Below are 19828 nucleotides of genomic sequence, written 5' to 3' on the forward strand. Positions count from 1 at the left end.
ATATGCCTTTGGACTATGACAGGATAGTAGATTCCAAATGGAAGTACAGAGCACACTGAAGTCATGTTGGGTAGATTCTCCGAAATGTGAGTTCAGCAGCAGATGTGTTCATTTTCAGTACCGTGTATCATTATCATTTTTGCTCAGATGTTGATTAGCAGAGAAGTATTATTTTTTTAAATTAATTCAAAGCTTCAGAGAAATGATCATATCAAATAGTGACTCTCTGGAACAAGGGCTGATGAAAACTTGACCACTTGCAAAGAATGAGTTTGTTACTCCTTTAAGTTACTTTCTCACAAAATCTCACACTCCCCCTCTTGGCAATACACAGCTTTATGCAAGGTCAAAAGCCTGAGCCCAGAAGGCTAACTAAATGTGAAAAGACAAGTAGACTAGTGACTAGTGATAGTTGTTTGACAGGGCCAGTCGGATAAAGAAAGCCAAATAAGTGAGATGGTGCTCTGGCAGTGGATCTTCCGTGTATCCCGGAAAACAGAGAAGAATCAAGGGGACTGGGAAAAACTCAATATAATTCTCCCACACTGGTAGGTGGAAGTCCAGCATTCTCATGACAATAACAAATTGATACACATCACAGCAGGCCAGAGGCTCAAAATTACTTTAGGGCCCCTGTTGTTATACACACTGGACTCAGAAAAAGTTAAGTGTACAAATGTATACAGTCTACACCTAGAAAAAAGTTACAGCTACTGATGAAAGAACAGCAGGGGTGTCTAATTTTACTCTTGGCTACATGGTGGATTTTCACCTACGAAGGTGCTTTGTCTTATAAATATCACACTACAACTAGAAATAAAACCTCTTTTATAGACAGAATGATCACAGTGTGGTGTGTTGCTGTGTTAAAACTGATCCTCTGAATCACAGTTCATATGTTTTCTGATTATGCAACAGAACATCTACTTTGCTTTTGCTCTTATCCAAGTACACAGTAAAACATGTAACTTGACTCCGCTAAAAACAGACAGCCATCCCAGAAGCCACAAGAGTCATACTGTACAGTTTATGTATACATTGTAACCTATTTTGTATTCACAGGAAGATACAGTCTATCTTGATAATAATGCAGGAACCAAACCTGGATGGGATACCAGTTCAAACACTCCCATTAATTCATCCTTATTCAAATGAGAATTCCCAACCCATTAAACCTGTGCTACTTTATGAAAAAGGAAAAAAGCAAGAGTTTCTGTTTAAGTCTACATGGAAATAAGGAGAGTAGGCCAGCTCTACAGAAACAATGATTTCCACCCAGTCTCCCACAGCTCTAAAAGATGCACTGTTTAGTTTATCAAACTTTGTTTTATATTGTGCTCTTCACATAGCACACCATCATAAGGTTGTTTAGAAAGAACATCAGGAATATAATTCAGACCAAAATGCTAATACAATTCTTTTAATGTATGATACTGGAAACCACTGGAATATAAGTGTAAGGAAGAGTCTTTACATTTAAAATCTATAGCAGTAGAGCATCAGTCCAGCAATGTCAGTTGCAGATGACCAATTTAATAATGTTAGATCCAATTTCAGCTTGACCTGGGCATTCTACTTGATTTTAACCACAGCCCTCTTTCTAACAGCTGATGTGAAGAATTTGGTTTCTCATTGTCGTTTTTTCTGTTCATTCAGAAACGACTGCTTTGCTTGGAAATGTGAGTTGCTTAAGGATTCAATGATTCAAATGTTCGAGTCTGAGATGAACAGCAGCTGCAACATAATGCATCAATCATTGTCCAATCTAATTATAATGATCCACTCGACTACATCTAAAAAGAGGTATAATTGGATTAATTATCCATATGAAATAAAATCGTCACACCTTGCCAGTGTTGATTTCTCAAGCAAACACGTGTAACTTCACTGAGAAGTGGGCAAGTCTTTCAATTCAATTGATAATGTTTCTGCCAGGCCTAAGTGGAATGTCACGCAAACCTTTGTAGCGAGAAATGAACAGGTCCAGTCCTTCCTAGTCATTCCTAAGATTTCAGGCGCTGGGTCTTGAGATGCTTACAAGGACACCTACCTCTCAATGTCCTGCTTGATGAATGTAAAGTTAGCCATTGACATATCTGCTAGAGCAGAATGCTCTAGGTAAGCTAGCAATTAGAACAAAGCAGTAAAATGTTCTGAAATGGCAAGCTGCAATGCTTTTATGTACAGTGGAGATTTTCACATTTTATTATTGTAAAACATTGAATCACAATGGATTTGTTTTTTTGACATTCATCAACAGAAAAAAAAATCTTTAATATGAAAGTGAAAAAAATATGCTGAAAAATGGTCTAAAATATTACAATTGTAAAACACAATGATTGATCACATTAGTATTCATCTTCCTCAAGTCATTCTTTAGCAGATGCATCTTTGGCAACAATTATAGCCCTAAGTCTGTGTGCACAGGTCTCTCACTATATCAGCTCTTCAAATGTGGACACTACAATTTCCTATCAATGTTCTTTGCAAAACTGATCAGCTCTGTCAGGTTGCACGGGTAATTTCAATAAACAGCCTTTGTCAAGCCCAGCCACAAATTCTCAATTTGACCGAGACCTAGACTCTGACTCAGCCACTCCAGCACATCAAGATTGCTGATTTTAAGCCATTCCCGTATACCTTTGGCTTTATGCTTAGTATTGTTCTCTGGTTGGAAAATAACTCCCTTCCCAAGGTAAAGGTTTCCTGCAAAATGTGTTTTGCTGCATTCATTTTACTATCAGAAGCCTTCCCATGCATGCTGCATGAAGTATGAAGCATCCACACAGCATGACACTGCCACCACTATGATTTACGGTGGGGATGGTACGTCTTTGATAATGCACAGGATTTATCTTACTCCAAAGCTCAGCGCTGGTCTCATCAAACAACAGAATCTTTTCCAGAAGGCACATGGGAGACTCTGATGTCAGCTGGAAGAACTCAACTGAGATGTCATGTTCATTTTTTTTAACAGTGGCTTTCTCTTCACTACTCTCCCATTAAGCTGCGACTGGAGAAGCACCTGATCAGCAGTTGCTGTCTTTACAGGCTCTATAGCTTGAGTGGCTTGGATATTTTCTTGTCTTCATCCCCTAACTTCAGCTTTTTAGTCAGCTTCTCATGGAATTGCTTGGAATGTTGTTTTGTCTTCTTTGTGTGGGTTAGGCCACGACACTGACTCAGCACAAGTTAGACTTTCCAGATAAAGTGTATTTATACTATAATCAATTGAAACCCCTTGACTACAGATAGGTGATCTCCAATTATGTGACTTCAAAAACCAATTGACTATACCCATGCCTGTCATATTAAAGTTGTATTTTATACCTGTAATTAATTTAGACCACTGATCTGTTTTCACATTGACATTAAAGGGTCTTTTTTTGTTGATCAGTGTCAAAAATCCAAATTAAATGTATTGCAATTCAATGTTGTATAACAGTACATCATGAAAGCAACTACCAAAGAGGTGAATAACGTATATAGAAATTACGTATAATTTCTTGGTGGAAAGGTGGGCGATCTTTATTTCTTAGAAAATGCAAAACATAGTGGATTGTTTACTTGCTGTGTGCCTTTTCGTACCTGCCGGCTATGTTCTATGTCAATTCTGTGTATTTATCATGTAATTAGTGATGGCAAAGATGCTTGTGGGGAGTGAGCTATTTGATACAATGGGTGCTGCCTCACAGATCCAGAGAGTTGCATTCACTTCCTTGTTTCCTCTATGCATATATAGCTTTTCTCTGCGTACTTCACTTTCCTCACCAATTACAAATATGTAAATGATGTGTGAAATGGAAACTCTAAAATTGGTGTGGTGTGAGTGTGTGCACACAATACAGTTGCATTTTATCCAGACCTGGTTTCTGCCATGCACTCAAAATGTCTGACTCTGTAATGGGAGTAAGCAAGATCAGAAAATGGAGAGTTTAGAGTTATTAATGTCTTAAAAGCAGTGGAAGAGCCACAAGTAAGCTAGATGCAGCTGCAGTAAGTAATCCCACAGGTGCTTTTGATCTGGATTAAGGCCATCAAACTGAGTAGTAGGTTGAGAAGCAGGTGTACTTGTGCTTGGTAAGGTGGGCTTGTGTGAGAGCCAGGCTGGGCTTGGCAGCAGAGAACTGGCACAAGAGAGAAAGATTGGCAGCAAGTGGTGAGGAGGAGCGAATAATGAAAGAGGGAAATGCCAAACTGAGGAGAGAAACAGAGAAGATGACATAGAACACTGTTCAAGGGCTGTGAGAAATCAAAAGCAATAGCATTTATTATTTAAAAAGAAAATATAAAAAAGATCAATGGGCAACAGTATCCAACTGGTATAAGAATACTGTTTAGCCAAGTTGCCCAAATGCCCACATCTGTTGTCCTGAACCCATAAACCAAAGGCACTAAGATACAGCTGACCCCATCTCACATTCTTGCCTGAAGGACAATAAATGTCTTTGGTACCTGTCAAAATCAGAAGAAACCGTGAAAAACAATCATGAGAAGCTGATTTTATTCACTCCCCTTCTTCACTTTGCCATCTCTCTCTCTCCCTTTCTCACTCACTTTTGCTTTTTTTGTTGCACATAAAAAGCTTTCTTCATCACATGAGGCAAAGCGTTGTAAGCGCATTTCCAACTGGCGGAGGACTGTGGGGGGGAATGGAAGGAAAGCTGAAGATACTAATCTTTTCAAAGCACTTTCTTTTTGCCATGCAGGATTAAATGTAGAAAATGGGAAGTTGGTTGGGGAGTCTGGAATAGGAAAACACCAACTGGCAGGTTGGTTGGGGTGGGGAATTGAAACGGTACTTTCAAACAGCAGGGCTCTGAAAATGCGGATGTTTTCTTACCCCTTTAATGACGGAGGCTGGCAGAATAAGTAGAGAAAGGAGCAACACAATGTCTTCGATCCTCTGCTTTAAAGAAGCCCTACTTTGAAAGTGCATGAAAAATGATTTAAAATCCAAATCTGTTAGATTAAGAAAAGTGGAAATCTGCACACTCAGAACACAATGTGATCATGTATACAACAGCTTGAAAGCTTTAAGAGAAGGCAGCAGCTTCAAGATGATCATTTTTGGCCTACTTTTACTCACCTTTATTAGCCAATAGCATATTTTGTTATACAACATCTTTAAGATGCAACATTTTTCAATACAGAAAATAGGGGAAACCAAAGGCAGATAGATACAGTAGATAGATAGATACAGTAGATAGATAGATAGATAGATAGATAGATAGATAGATAGATAGATAGATAGATAGATAGCTAGATAGATAGATAGATAGATAGATAGATAGATAGATAGATAGATAGATAGATAGATAGATAGATAGATAGATAGATAGATAGATAGATAGATAGATAGATAGACCATGAACTATGAGCAGATGCCATGACCTCACTGTAGGTCACTACAGTCTTCCGAGTACTGAAGGGAGAAACTATTCCATTAATCTATTTTTATTTTGAACTTTTTAAACATTATTTTAAACTTGTCCCCATTTAATGGAGCTATGGCCTTCAACACTCATCACAACCAAATATTTAACAATGAACATATTAACATATTTTTCATCAATTTTGTTTCTAGTGAACAGACTGAATGGAGGATATGAGGAAAAACCCAAAAGCTGAAAAGAAGTGCTTTTAATCACATCTTCTTCGGTGTAAAAAAAAAAACTGGCAAACTCTAACTTAAACATGTTTGCAGTTTTGTTCTGTACTTACATGTGGATTTGATAGGTGGTATTCATTTAAGTGCAAGCACCCTAATAAAAAATTAATTCCTCCATTCTTTTTTCAAAATGCATTATTCCTAACTACTAGCCATACTACCTGCACTTTAGGACATATGAATCCACCTGAAGCTAAGTACGCTCAGGCTCAGCCAGTACTTGAATGTGAGACCATGAAGAAAATCTTGGGTTGTTGGAGAGGCCAGCAGGGAGCACTTGCCCTCTGGTCTGTGTGTCGACTCCAATGCCCCAGCACAGTGATGGCAACACTGTGCTATAAAAGTTGGCACTGTCCGTCATAAAAGATTCCTATTCATCTTTCAAAAAGTGTGTTATCTGATGTACCTGCTAATAACCTGGTCATTCCGGGCCCCCTCTAATCATCTCATCCCTTCTTAGCTAACTGATCCTTTCACTCCTTCATCGCCTAATAGCTAAAGTGTGGTGAGTTCAGCGGCAAATACACGGCTGCCATGGCATCAACCAAGTGAATGCTACACATTGATGGTGATTGAAGTGGTTCCCCACTGTCTATTTAAAGTGCTTTAAACAGGTTAGAAAAGCGCTACATAAATGCAATTAATTATTGTTATTATCAATACTAAAGGTCATGGTGACTTATAAACCATCATAGCAGCATTGGTATAAAGCAGGATCCAACCCAGGAATAGATGGCATTTCACCACAATCACATAGAAAAGCAGGCAGTGTCATTTTTGAGTCGGCAATCACTCAAAGTGTATTGTTGTAGGCTGTAAAAAGAAAAGTGGAGCAAATTTGCTTGAACACAGCGAGAACAACATGCAAGTGTTACACAAATCAGGTCATTCAGGCAGGAATTGAACCAGGGTCCAAGAATTATGAGGTGGCAGCAGTACTCACTATCCTACCATGCCGCCAGGGCTGGATTTTCCTATAGGCTAACTAGGCTTCAGCCTAGGGCCTCAAGATCAAGAGGGGCCTACATTCAAATTGTTAGCAAAATTAAAATTACACTATTCTAAAAACAGTGAACACTAAAACACTGAACCGAAAATAAGGAGAAATTTTACGCATATGACTAATAAACAAACATAAAAATGTATTGGTTAAGATCAACGCATTAATTTTCCACACAGGTTAGTACCAATCACAACATGTTTCTTTTAACATATTGATATATATCACAGTAATGATGTATTTTATTATCTCTCATGTAATTTACAAACTTAAAAATGGAAGGTGAAAGGGCCTCATAAGTGGAATAGCCTAGGGCCTCTTTTCATATAAATCCGGCCCTGCGCCGCCCATGAAAACGTTAATGTGCTGCTAAAACTAATAATTAAAATAACTAAAAATTGCTGAACCTTTGCAATTTAGGAATGTCATTTCACAAAGTACACTATAAAGTAACGTCATTTGTGAAAAAAGAAAGATTAGTGTGCTTTCAGATATGTCATTGTAGTGAGTCGTGTATTTGGGGGAGAGGGGCATTTAAGTTGTAAAAAACACAATGAATGAATTCAGTAAAGAAAACTTTATGCAGCAGTAGAGGAAATTAAAACATGCAAAGACCTTAGTTTTGTAAGAAACGTATTGATAAAAAAAGTATGTCAGACTTGTCGGCTGAAGTTGCTGATCTCGTCGCCAGACCATGTCAATTTACTGAGATACTGGGTATGTCACATTATGCGAATGGTCTTCACGCGAGTGCACGGCCAACTGCCTCCGACTTGGTAAGATTATGCAAATGAAGGCTATGACTGAGAATCATTAGAAAAATTGTCTAATGTGATGTATGCCCCTGTCGTAAACTGCTATAATCTGCTGTCCCTCAAGCATACCTCTATTGTCTAAAACCAGGTTGGGCTTTGCCGATTCTGATAACATTTCCTGATTAAGGTGCTCTAGTGGGTCTTACATTAAAAAATAATAAAGAAATCACATAGCAGATGGGGCTTGGACAATAAAGAAGGCAGCAACACATTTAGGCATTGCTCAGGCATTTATTCCACGTTGCTTGTAAGACTTCCCTCTTAAGAAAGTACTGTAATGCTCTACTCACATGTTCTTGAAATTATTTGATTACTATTCTACATTTAATTCATAATTCTGCACCACTAATTTCAACTTCAACTAGCAACTACGTATGTCTTTAAACTTACACTAAGCTTCAAAATTCTCCTTCTGAAACATTGTTGTATGTTCACTCCCTTTACCATTTAGAATGCTTTTAACATCTGTACTCCAGAATGTATACAATAATGAAAAACGTCTTATTGTTAGGGTTATGTAAATAATGGTCCATTTTTGTTTTTTAAATCTATTTGTTACTTTTGTTATTATTTTGATGTTATTATTTAATTGCCATTTTGTATGTTTATTTTCTCATGTGCATTTTCTCTGTCTGGTTGCTATGATGCTATGTGGTTCCTAGATGCATGATGCAAGTTTTATTAGATTATGGCAGGCATGCTGTAAAAGAAGGCTGCCCACAGTGTGTACACAACAGTACTGAGGCAATCTTCTCATTCATCAAAACAAATACCCAGTGCACAGCATCCAGCAGGAAGCGTGTGAGCATTCTCGTGGGGCAGCTCCCGTGTAGGAGAGACACTTCTTGACTGAGAACCATGGTTTCAGACCCAATGCTGTATTCAGTGTTGAATCCCACTTTACCTAGCTAGTATTTTTCAACTTCCTACACAGGTTCCGCATCCTTCCCTACCAGAGAATGAATGTTCCAGACCCCAAAGTCAACCAACAGAGGGTGGTTCCAAAGTGCTTTTTTGAGCTGAACATGGCTGGGTTAGGTTAATCACTTAGCCACTAGACACTCATTTGTGGACACCACTCTATATTAGAACATTAAAACATTACAGTAATTGTGAGAAGAACAGGTCAATCATCACAATAAGCTTGTCCAACCTATTCACAAAGATTGTCTTAAATAGAATTGAGCTTTGAAGGTCCCTTAAGTCCTACTCTCACCACACTGCTTGTTAATTTATTTCATGCGGATATTTTTCTTTGCATGAAGAAAAAATTTTTCATATTTGAGCAAAAGATTCAACTCCTTCAATCTCCTCATAGTTCATAACACTCAGTCCCAGAACTACCCTAGCTCATCTTCCCTAGAATTTCTTTAACGATAATTATGTTGTTTTTTTTGTAATATGGAGACCAAAACTGTACACTGTACTGTACGAGGCCACACCAGTTGGTTATATAATTTAAGCATAACCTCCATTGACTTGGTACTCTGAACATTATGCTATATGACCTAACATCACTTTTATACACTGCCTAGATATAGAGAGTGAGTCTACTATGAATCCTAGACCTTTGTCATAAGGTGTGCTCTCATGGTTTCAAACTTCCCATTGTGTATTCAAATCTAATATTTCTACTTCCAATGTGTAACACTTCACATCTACTTACATTAAATTTCAATTGCTACAAATCTACCCTGGCCTGTATGCCGTCTAAGTCCCTCTGAAATAATTAAGTTGATTCTACATTATCTGCCGTCCTACTCAGTTTGGTATAATGTGCAACCTTAACCAAGTTGTTATTTATATTCTTAACCAGATCAATTATATATATTAAAAAGGACAGCAGCCCCTGCACTTATACTTGAGGAACATCATTTTAACATCACCTAATTCTGAAAAAATTTCCCTCACCATAACTGTTTGCTTACTGTGCTTGAGCTAAAATTAGGCAACATTCTTTTAGACTTAATTAGGACCTTCAAAAAAGTTCAACTGTAAAGTATATTTATATTAATTTTGTTTACTTAATTTTATTGATCAACATTAATATAATATGTATATAATACAATGTATTTTTGTGTCTTATATCCCAAAGATTAAGAGGTTAGGGTTAAGAAGTGACTCTAAACCGGCTCTGTATGAGCGAGTGAATGAGTGACAGAGAGTGACTTGCTATGGACCTATGCCCTGTCCTGGCTTGCATCCTGTTCTGCCAGGATTTGCTCTGGTCCCTGTGGCTCTCTAACGGAATGAGAAAAGTTTACAAAAATTAACTAACGTCTCCATACTACAGTGGACTCATATCCCGGCCAAATAAGCCCCCCCACAACCCTCACTCCAAAATACACTGCTCTGGCCTTGCATGTGCAAAACTGATTAGTGAAAGAGGTTCATGACCACTCATGCTCAACATTATTATAGGTCAGAAGCAACTCATTAAAATTTTTCAAATGATATCATTTACCTATAGTTTATATCTTATTGGAGGTTATGGTTTCTACATTAAAAGTATGACAGAAATAACAGGTACACAGAAAATGAACACAAAGGTCAATAAAATATCCTACAGTAAACAGATGCCTAACATAAACATCTGACCATCAAACAGCATACCTTATGTCTTACTATAGACAGGACAGTCTAGAGATAAAAAGAAAGAAAGACTCAAGGCAAGATGACTGCAGTGGCTATTGCGGAGTTTTTAAACGCTGAATACTGAGGGTTGTATTATTTAGGTACATAGACCATTTAACTGTTTACTATTTGAAAAAACGTCAAAAAAGAACAAACATACAAGCACTCAGTGCAGAAAGGCACATTTAAACACAATATCTAGTGTACATGGAATAAGAGTCTGGTGGAAATTTTGAAATCATTATAAAAAATTGGCCTTTGAGAAGCAGCTGTTCATGTTTTGAGTGTACACAATAGGAACTTAGTAGACCAAGAGCTCAAGTATATCCTTCACCAAGTACCTAGCCAAAACATTTCACAATCTACTGTCTTACGGAAGCAGCTTATTATACCGTACCTCTGAATGGCCCATTAAAGGCCATCTGCCAATCTGCTCCATCACTGCCCTCTTCTCACCCTTTCCCACCCACCATCCCCATGTGAGATTCAAGTTCCTGAAGGCCTAACCAGTCCCATAATCTCCTTAAGGCCCTCACGAGAAAGGTCAAAGGTGGTGCTCTCTCCCAGGACAGCTCCAGCTCTCAAAATGACAGACAGTGTGACTCAATGCTTTGCTGAAACACAGACGGGGGAACAAACAACATTAAAAAGCTCAAAGGTGACACACCCATGCACAGAAGACGGCGGCTTGTATGAAGACATGGGAAAGAAATGCAGACTGGCACTACCATGTATGGAATAAGGATGTGATAGGAGAGGGTATTATGTGATATCATGTGCTGAAATATGAGATTTCAAGCAGGCAACATTTTATACTTTTTAAATTCCACATTAGCATTATGATGACAAACACATACAGAAAGATGGACAGTGAGAAACAGAGAGTGACAAATTCAATAGGATCTAAAACAGTTATAGAACATCTAAATATAGAAAGAGGATGCTTTTCACTTCTGGCACTCACCGCACGGTCCCTCGTGCTTGACATGAATGTCCTTTTTCTGATGACATTCAGCTTTTTTGCGCTCACACTCATTGTTGTAGGTCTTGCCATCCCGGCCGCACAGGGGTCGGAATGAGCCATCACACTCAAAGCCATCGCAGGAGCAACGAGGCATTAGTCTTCGGTTAAGGCAAACTGCATTGTATTTACATTCTTCTGTGCACTTATCTGACAAAGTGAAAAAAAAAGAAAAATAAGATTAAACCGCAGAGATGACACTGCACATTTAACCTTCACAAGAAGAGGCTAATAAGTCTTGCCCAAGATGGAGGAAAGGCCATCTGAAAGATTTTTTTGGTCCTAAAATTAATAAACTATTCTTTAGTAGTGTTGTGGCAATCACATGACAAATAACTGCTCATGACCTAATGTGAATTTACTAGTAGGACCAAATGAAGCAGAAAGACTGGGGATAAACACCCCAACATGAATGGTAAAATATGAAAAGAATGGAATTAAGGGTAAGGGAAGAATGGCAGTACAGTATTTAGATTTGCAGCCTCAGAATGCCAGAAGTTTGATTCTGTTTTTGATTCTTGTTGGTATCCATGCAGAGCTGGAATCAAACTCATCTCCAAGTGTGGGGTGGCAGTATCATTGTCTACACCTTCCTACCACCTCAAAATGAAAAGTGCTATATGAAGAAAGACAGACAGAATGCTGTGGGCAGAATGATGGTTCAGTGTTTAGTGTTGCTGGACAAGTATTCGGAGCCTTGGGTTCAATTTCCATTTTGATCAGTGTCTATGTAAGGTCTGAATGAAACTCACATATCTGCTACCATAAGCAAGCAGTACCTACCACTGCATTAACCATACTTTCCCAATGTGAAAAGTGCTCTGTAACATATAGACTGAATAAAGACTGAGGGTGGTTTGTGCTGCACCCTGTAACAAAAGGGACAAATTGTAGATTCTGTTCATGGTCTAGGAATTGTTTTTGTGGAATAGGAATTGAACCTAAATACAGTAGCTGGAGCTGTAAAGTAGCCACTCTAATCACAGGGTCAATGTGCCTCTCAAACATTAAAATAGGATAGAAAGTATGATAAATAAGATTAAAAAATAAAGATAGGGTAAAAATAGGATAAAGAAATAAAGATGAAATGAAGACAAAGGGAAGAATTGTAGCCCAATGATTACTGCTGCAGTCTCAGATGATAAGGTAGAAGGTTTAACTGTTGTCTGAGTGAAGACTGAATCAAGCACAGCTCCCTAGAGATGAAAGACAATGGCTACATCACTTTATCATCCCAGCATACAAGCACTGCATCACGTTAATAATGATAATAATAATACATTTTATTTATATAGAGCCTTTCCCATGCTCAACACTGAATGAAGCCAAAGAGCAGTAAAGTGGTGCAGCTGTTAGTGTTGCTGTCTTAAATTACCAGGGACTGTGATTTAACTGAATGCTTGGTAACTGCCTAATGGAGTTTGAATGTTACATTAATCCCCTAATTTGTGATGTTGAAACATCTGTCATAATACCACCTTAGCATAAAAAGTACTCTATAAAAGGGGAGCAAAATGGTAGCACAGTACTTTGTGCTGCTGCCTTCTTCCACAGTGACTAGGGATTAATTTCCATTTTGATCAATGTGTATAGTTTGAATTCAACATAGGTCCTGAAGCAGCAGCAATAGATACTGCATCACCATGCTTTTCCTACATAAATGGTGCTACAGAAAGTAAAGTCTGAATTAAGACTTTGGATGGCATAGAGGTGCAACAGTTAAGGAATGCTGCCTCACAACACCATGGACTGGGATTTGTTAATGAAACTCAGGTCCTGAAGCCGTGAAGCAGCAGTGTCAAGTCCACTGTCAAGAAACTATCCTAAAATAGTAAGTGCTATAGAAAATAAAAACTGAATAAAGACTGATAAAGGCATGGTGATATGTTGCCTTGTCATTCTTTCTAACAGATCCATCCCAATCACTATCTATTTGGAGTCAATAAAACCCAGGTTCCTGGTCCGTGAGAGACAGCAGTACTAACCACTAGGCCACTGAACATACAATACTAGCAACTGGCACTAACTCATAAACCTTTAACTTTAATTTATAGTCACAATTACTGAAGTAAAAACGTTTTATTACTACAAAGAAAACTAAAGGAAAGCAGCTCACACTGGGATGTCCCTGCCACCATGACAGGCTTTTTATTGTTAGTGAGCTAGAGTGACTTTAATGTATTATGACAGCTATGCACTCCACCAAGACAAAACGTATTTCGAGCCTCACATGCTTTTAATTTCCCGAATACGCTCTAACTTTCTGCTTGTTTGCCATTTTCTTAGGCGCCAGATTCCCTGCAGGCTTACCCCAACCCATACCCCCAAACTAAACAAGCACATTTCATCTGCCTCTGAGGTTTACTTACCCTGAGGCTGGCATCGGCCAGAGTGGACCTTGAGAAGCTCTACCCCTTTAATCCGACTTGAGCGCATCATCCTGCATTCATTCTCGTAAGTCTCTCCATCTGAGGCACACAATGGGTCGTTTTTAGGGGGGCACGTCTCTGGACGCTCCAAGATCATGCGTGCCCGACTCCGAGGATTTACTCGACAAGAGATACTGAAATTATTCTGTTGGTCTTTGCAGGCATCTATGGAGAATAAAACAGTGGGTGTAGTACAACATGAGTAAAGATCTATCTGCAGCAAATTCATCTTTGAACTCAGAAAAACCACTAGGAAATTTCTCCTTTTAAAAAGTGAGCCATGTTATGCACAAGGCAAAGCATTTAAAACTCATAAGATTCTCAGTTAAAATCTCATTTCAGCAGATGACAGCTTTTTGCCTTTGAGACATCCTACTCTTCAGAAATGACCGTGTGACACTCTAGGTAAATGATTTTTTATTCCTGGAAACTGACTATTCAAAACTCACTCTGACAGCATGTTGTGAAGATAACGGTAAGGAACCGAGGAGGACAGAAATAGAAAGAGAACATCCTAACTACTACACCAGTATTCACTCTGCTGATATTTAGTGGAGTTTCTAGGCAGAGCCTGATGAAGATGGAACACTGAATGATTCTTTAATAGAAGCTAAGTAAAAAATATTATTCGTGTTGTGATTATTTTTTGTTGTTATTTTACTCAATGTTGCGACTTTGAGGTATTTTTGTATGCAGAATGACCTTTCCTCAGTATATTTCCCAAACGCTAAACCTGGTCCATTTTGTGAGTTAATGCTCCCTGCTGGACATACTGTACACTCTTAATTTTCAAAAGTAACTCAAAAGGTAAAGGACTTACCAAATTAAGGTCTTAACCTAGTTGTCGGCAAGTGTATTCCTGAGTCAAGGTGCCTCACCCATCTGACCCAATGGAAAAATGTTTCAAGATACCATTAATTACGTGATGACCGTGTGACTCACTTGATAAAATATGTGAATCCCAGATATACCAAGACCATCTCCCATGTTTATCCATTAATTATTCATTAGTTTATTATAAAAAGTACCTGCCACTCTCTTAAAACATGAGCTACTTTACCTAAAGGCCTTCAGTTTAAGTTTCGTCCATGTAACTCAGTGAGTTAGGTTAACCAACTCCATTAATTTTTTTAGTAACGATTATGTGGCATAGTGGATAAAAGACTTTTAAAAGACTATCTGGGTCAGATATCTCAACAGGTTTGCACATTATAGCTTGTGTGGTTGTGTGGTGGACTGGAAAGAAACCATAAAGGCTTCTTCAGGATAATAAAAGACATTCCAGAAAGTAATTCCAGTGTTTTTGACTCCTTAAAAATGTCTAGCGATCAGAAGTACAATAATTTTAAGGGCCATCAGAAGGCACATTTAGCAACATCACTATAAGGACTAAAAATCAGCTCCTTGCCAGGTCAGTTGGACCTAGAATTGGGAATTGAGATGGGGCAAATTCCCACTAGTTATCTTGGCAATGTTTCACATTTTAGTGGAATGGGGGATGAATAATTATAAGAACACTAAGCTTCTAATTTAAATCAATGGATAGTACTCCTTGCTCTCTTTACCTGAAGGACCATAGGCTCATGTTGTGCTTCTGCATCTTTGGACCAAATCTTCTCTGCTGGGTGAATCTTCCATAGAAAGCTAAGGGGACAAGTCTCAAAGCAAGTGGATCCTGATGCAATCCCTGCTCAGGTATCAAGAGCCATGTCCCCACATCAGAATATGTTTCTGTGTGGCTTGGTGAATGAAAAATCTGAAAACCAAGAATCTTTCAATTCAGCCACTGACACCAGATTAATATTCCCCAGGATGTGCAAATGATAAAAATTATCAAAGTTCTAAAATCAACAGCTTTCAACATACAATAAGGTTCTCTGACTTTTAGTTTAAAAATAACTAAAGGATTAGAGAGTCTGCTAGTCATAGACTACCTTCCTTGCATACAAAACCATTCACACACTGTGGATGATTCCATCTGTGAATGATTTTAGGTAGTAGCTGAGCATTTCTACAGCTCATACTCTACACTTTGTTCAGCCCCCATTAGGCATCCTAAATTGTCCTTTAGAAGAAAGAGACATTGAGGTGCTTAATCAGTATCAGAAAGAGAAAATAATGTACTTAAAACCTTCGGCAGTCCCAAACTGAAAGGAAATGAAGCATTTTCATTGAAAGGGAAATGAACAAACTGAGGGTAGGGTGTAAGCTATATGGGCTTATGGAGATTTGTAAAATTGAAACTATAATTTAAGGGGAAAGGGACTTAATCAGTGGGCTCTAACAAGGAACATAAGGCTTCTTAAAAATAAACCTTTGGAAAAATGACATTTAGTCAAAAAATATAACCATGATTATCATATTTCTAATACCACAATGGCCAACAAGTCATACAAATTGTTACTGGCACATGTTACACAAATAAAATTAAATATTTATTTATAGATATACATGTAATCAAGTTACTTGCTTTCTAAAGAATTTTGCAATAATCAATAACATGAGAGGAGACACATAAAAAATGACTGATAGGTTGAATGAAATTCAGTATCGGTACTGAAATAATTCTGTCTAAGGCTATGACTTGGCCACAGGGTCAATTTTCTATATAATCGTATACCATGTCACGTCCAATGGTAAAAAGTTACACCCACGTTGTTTCAAAAAGGATGAGAAATGCTCGAATAATCCAATGGTTTTATGTTCTTTGAAAAACTAACCTGTCAGCAAGATATCACCCACTGTATTGAAATGATTTAGTCACTCCCATTTTTCTTTTTGAATGAGTGCCTGCAACTTCAACCCTTTTCCGCCTATTAAAGATAAGACTTGCAGTTGACATTGTAGGTGGGCCAGTACCACTGATGGTCATTTCTAATTCTCCCAATCCTTACACCTATGCCTAACCCATGTCCACACATAATCCATACTCAGGCCAACAGTACTAATGGACTTGACCTGCCCTACCTATCCAGAAACCTATGAACTAACCATTTCAATATCCTTGTCTACGCAGGATAGCCTAAAACCTGACTAATTGTCTGTAAAAACTGCAGTGTGGCTTCTTCTACCTAAAAAATGCAGCCTGAGTAGCCAGTATGATTGCAGTGTGTAAATTAAAGTGTCATAGCTTACACTCCTTAGGATAGCCTATAGCTTCAGAAATCTTGCATCACTTAATCTGTAGGCACCCAAGCATGCTTTGCTGCTTTAACTCACAACTGTATAATGTACAATGCAAAAATCCCATCATGAGTCACTTATGAGGTTACCAAACAGCCCAGAGGCCCATATTGTCATATACTAGATTTTAAGTATCCCACCCAGCATGGTTTCTGTATGGCAGATTACAGTCCCAGATGATTTTGTTTCATAATGTATTATGAAACTATCCCACAATGCCTTGTTTATAGCACATGCCCTGCAAATCACTCAGACGTGCATATCTATTCATCCACATCTCCAATCTTTCTTTGTTTAAATAAAAGTACAGTAAATAAAAAATGCAACAAGAAATTGATTAAAAAAATCTAACTTTTGTACATACCACAGGGACCCTGAAACATCATCTTGATGTTCTTCTGGTTGTCACAGGCATACTTATTAAGTTCACACTCATTTCTGTAATCTTTTCCATCACTGCCACAAACAATCTTCTCGTTTTGCAGGGCGCAGGATGTTGGACAAACACATTTTGCTGAATGGCCATCAGATGACTGGATACAGCTGCTGCCATACGTGCAGTTCACTTTGGCACATGGATCTTTCGAGGCTGTGGAAATTCAAAGCAGATTATTGAGAAGGCAGACATATATGTTTATGCACTCAGACTCATCTCCTCAATACAGTGGTCTGAGTACATTCTACCAACATGTAATATAATGTACTAGAGCAGACCTGTACAACGTCTTTCACCCTGATGTTTTACAAACTGTAACACATTCACATAGTACAGACTAATGACAAAGTCTGGACACCATTATGCTGTGATGTCATTGAACTTCAAGGAAAAGTTCTACTGAGTGATAGTAGGAGAATTAAGTCGATGAAGCAACAATCTCTTGGCACATCTGAAAGAAGCAAGATTTGTACAGTAACTGTGGTAACGTGGTGGGCTCATTAATCCATTTACACAGAGAGAAAGGGGATGGGCATTGAGGTTCCTTTCACCCTACTTATGTGGTGGGAAATGCAGTGGTGTGAGGGCATACTGTATCAATCTGTATAGGTAGTGAGAAGGGATATACATCTTTAAAATTTATGTACAGGATGCTAATAGCATGGGTAATTTTCTTTCTTATTTCACCTTCTCCCCTCATCTGTGAATTTTTTCCTTCGCACTGTAATAACTTTTCTTTTTCTGTTCTCTTTTTTTCCTTATCCTTTGTTTTTCTTACAGTTTGCTTTCATGAGCTTTGTTTAATTTCTAGTGGCAAATGTTTTAAGAACACCATACATTGGAAAAGCAGATAGAGTATACTTTTTTATACTTTACGCTCCTTTTAATTTGTAAATTTTCATATTAAATATGTAAAAGCACTTTAGGGTACCTAACACACAAATTATTTTTTTCATTTTTTAATGAATGTATGTATGTAAGTCTGGCTTACAGGTTCCCATCCTTGTCAACAGAGGCCACCATATTAGTGCCCAAAAGTTATTAACTTTACAGATATGTAATAAAAGGATTGAAAGTAAAGTACCTTTGGTACTGAAATTCCCAAAATGCAGGTATTGTACCTTTTTAAAAATTGTTTTTTTTGGTACGTTTCCAGTATGTTGCATTTTAGTATTCAGTATTTTATTTTATCAAAGACTGCACAACCCTGAATGTTTTCTCACCAGAAGAATTATAATAATATTGTGAATAATTGTGAATTTCCTTGGGATTAATAAAGTATCTATCTATCTATCTATCTATCTATCTATCTATCTATCTATCTATCTATCTATCTATCTATCTATCTATCTATCTATCTATCTATCTATCTATCTAATAGCCTCTGCATATGCACAAAGTCAAAACTAACATGCAATGACTAAGCTGTCAGTTAGAAACACTAACTTTACAAGTACTGCATTAGTTTCATTAGAAACGGTCAAAACCTTTCATGATTCTATTCTCTTTTTTTTTTGCAAACTGTGTCTTGCACTGTACATTTTTGAAAAAACAGCTTTTAATTTTATAATTTAAAAGTACTACTTTGTTACACAAATGCCAATTAGCAAATTGTCACATTACCATTTAATGTTTAGGTAAAATTAGCACATTATTCCTTTTTACAATTTTTACAACCAACCTTAAGAGAAGCAACATTTGGGGATACTTTACTTGCTAAACCATTTCAAAGTTTGTTAATGTTGCCCTTCACCACTTCGTATTGCTCTATTACTTGGAAGGGTCACCTGATTAATTGATATATAGGTTTTGTTTTGTTGGTTGGTGTAGCACTGAAGTGGAAGGATGATTACTGTTGTCCTTATTTTGAATATTTGTCTTGATGTTGTATTTGCACGTGTATTACTAAACGTTATTCTGTGCAACTACCATTAAAGTTAGGCCTTTGCCTTCTTTTGAGTCCTTACCCTAAGCTTAAAAAATGACATGGTCTCTACTAAACCAAACTTGAAAGCCACAAGTAAAATTGTTAAAAAAATGCAAATTTAACAGACTGAGTAAAGAAGCAGAAGAATAACAATTAAAGTTGTAAAAGGATCAAAGAAACAGATGAGATCAGCTAGAACATGCAAAAAAAAGTGAGACTTCTGACCAAAACCTAAGACACCTTATTCGCTCAGACAGCCTTTCAATTTATCTAAATTTAAATTCGCTGAACATGTGTGTTGTTCTGTTCATCCAGGGATACTAGAACAGACATGGGTTCATTGAGAACCTTAAACGGATAAGCAGGTTAGAAAGCAGATGGATGTTCAAATTATATTACAGCTTTTTCCAGAACACTAATTTTCAAAGTGACCTTAAACGTACACATCAATCTCATTAATTAAATGTGTTAGTCATAATAAGTTAAATGTATTTTAAATAAACAGTCTTAATAAAAGCAAGACCTACTTTTGCCGCAATATTTATGTTATCTTCCTTAACTTTCCTTTATCACACACACAGATGACAAGATCTAGTGGCATGTTACACTACTGTCACTTCAGCATAACATAGGCATATTGGAAGTCACATATTTATATAAAGGTTGCATACTACATTTCTCAATGTAATCAGAAAATACTGAAACTGATTAT

At 37.5% G+C, this 19828-nt stretch overlaps 1 protein-coding gene across 9 annotated transcripts in view; it reads right to left on the reverse strand.

The window, feature by feature from the left end:
- agrn (agrin) overlaps window positions 1-19828 on the reverse strand; it is a 553557-nt gene that overhangs the window by 143242 nt on the left and 390487 nt on the right. For all 9 annotated transcript variants that reach the window (XM_028807851.2, XM_051931028.1, XM_051931030.1 and 6 more), the window contains 3 exons: window positions 17118-17342; window positions 13511-13735; window positions 11085-11291 (listed from right to left, as the gene is read on the reverse strand). In XM_028807851.2, the coding sequence (XP_028663684.2) occupies window positions 11085-11291; window positions 13511-13735; window positions 17118-17342 (657 nt within the window). The remainder of the gene's footprint in view (window positions 1-11084; window positions 11292-13510; window positions 13736-17117; window positions 17343-19828) is intronic.

This window comes from Erpetoichthys calabaricus, chromosome 8, assembly GCF_900747795.2.
Source record: "Erpetoichthys calabaricus chromosome 8, fErpCal1.3, whole genome shotgun sequence".
In the NCBI taxonomy this organism is placed as follows: Eukaryota; Metazoa; Chordata; class Cladistia; order Polypteriformes; family Polypteridae; genus Erpetoichthys; species Erpetoichthys calabaricus.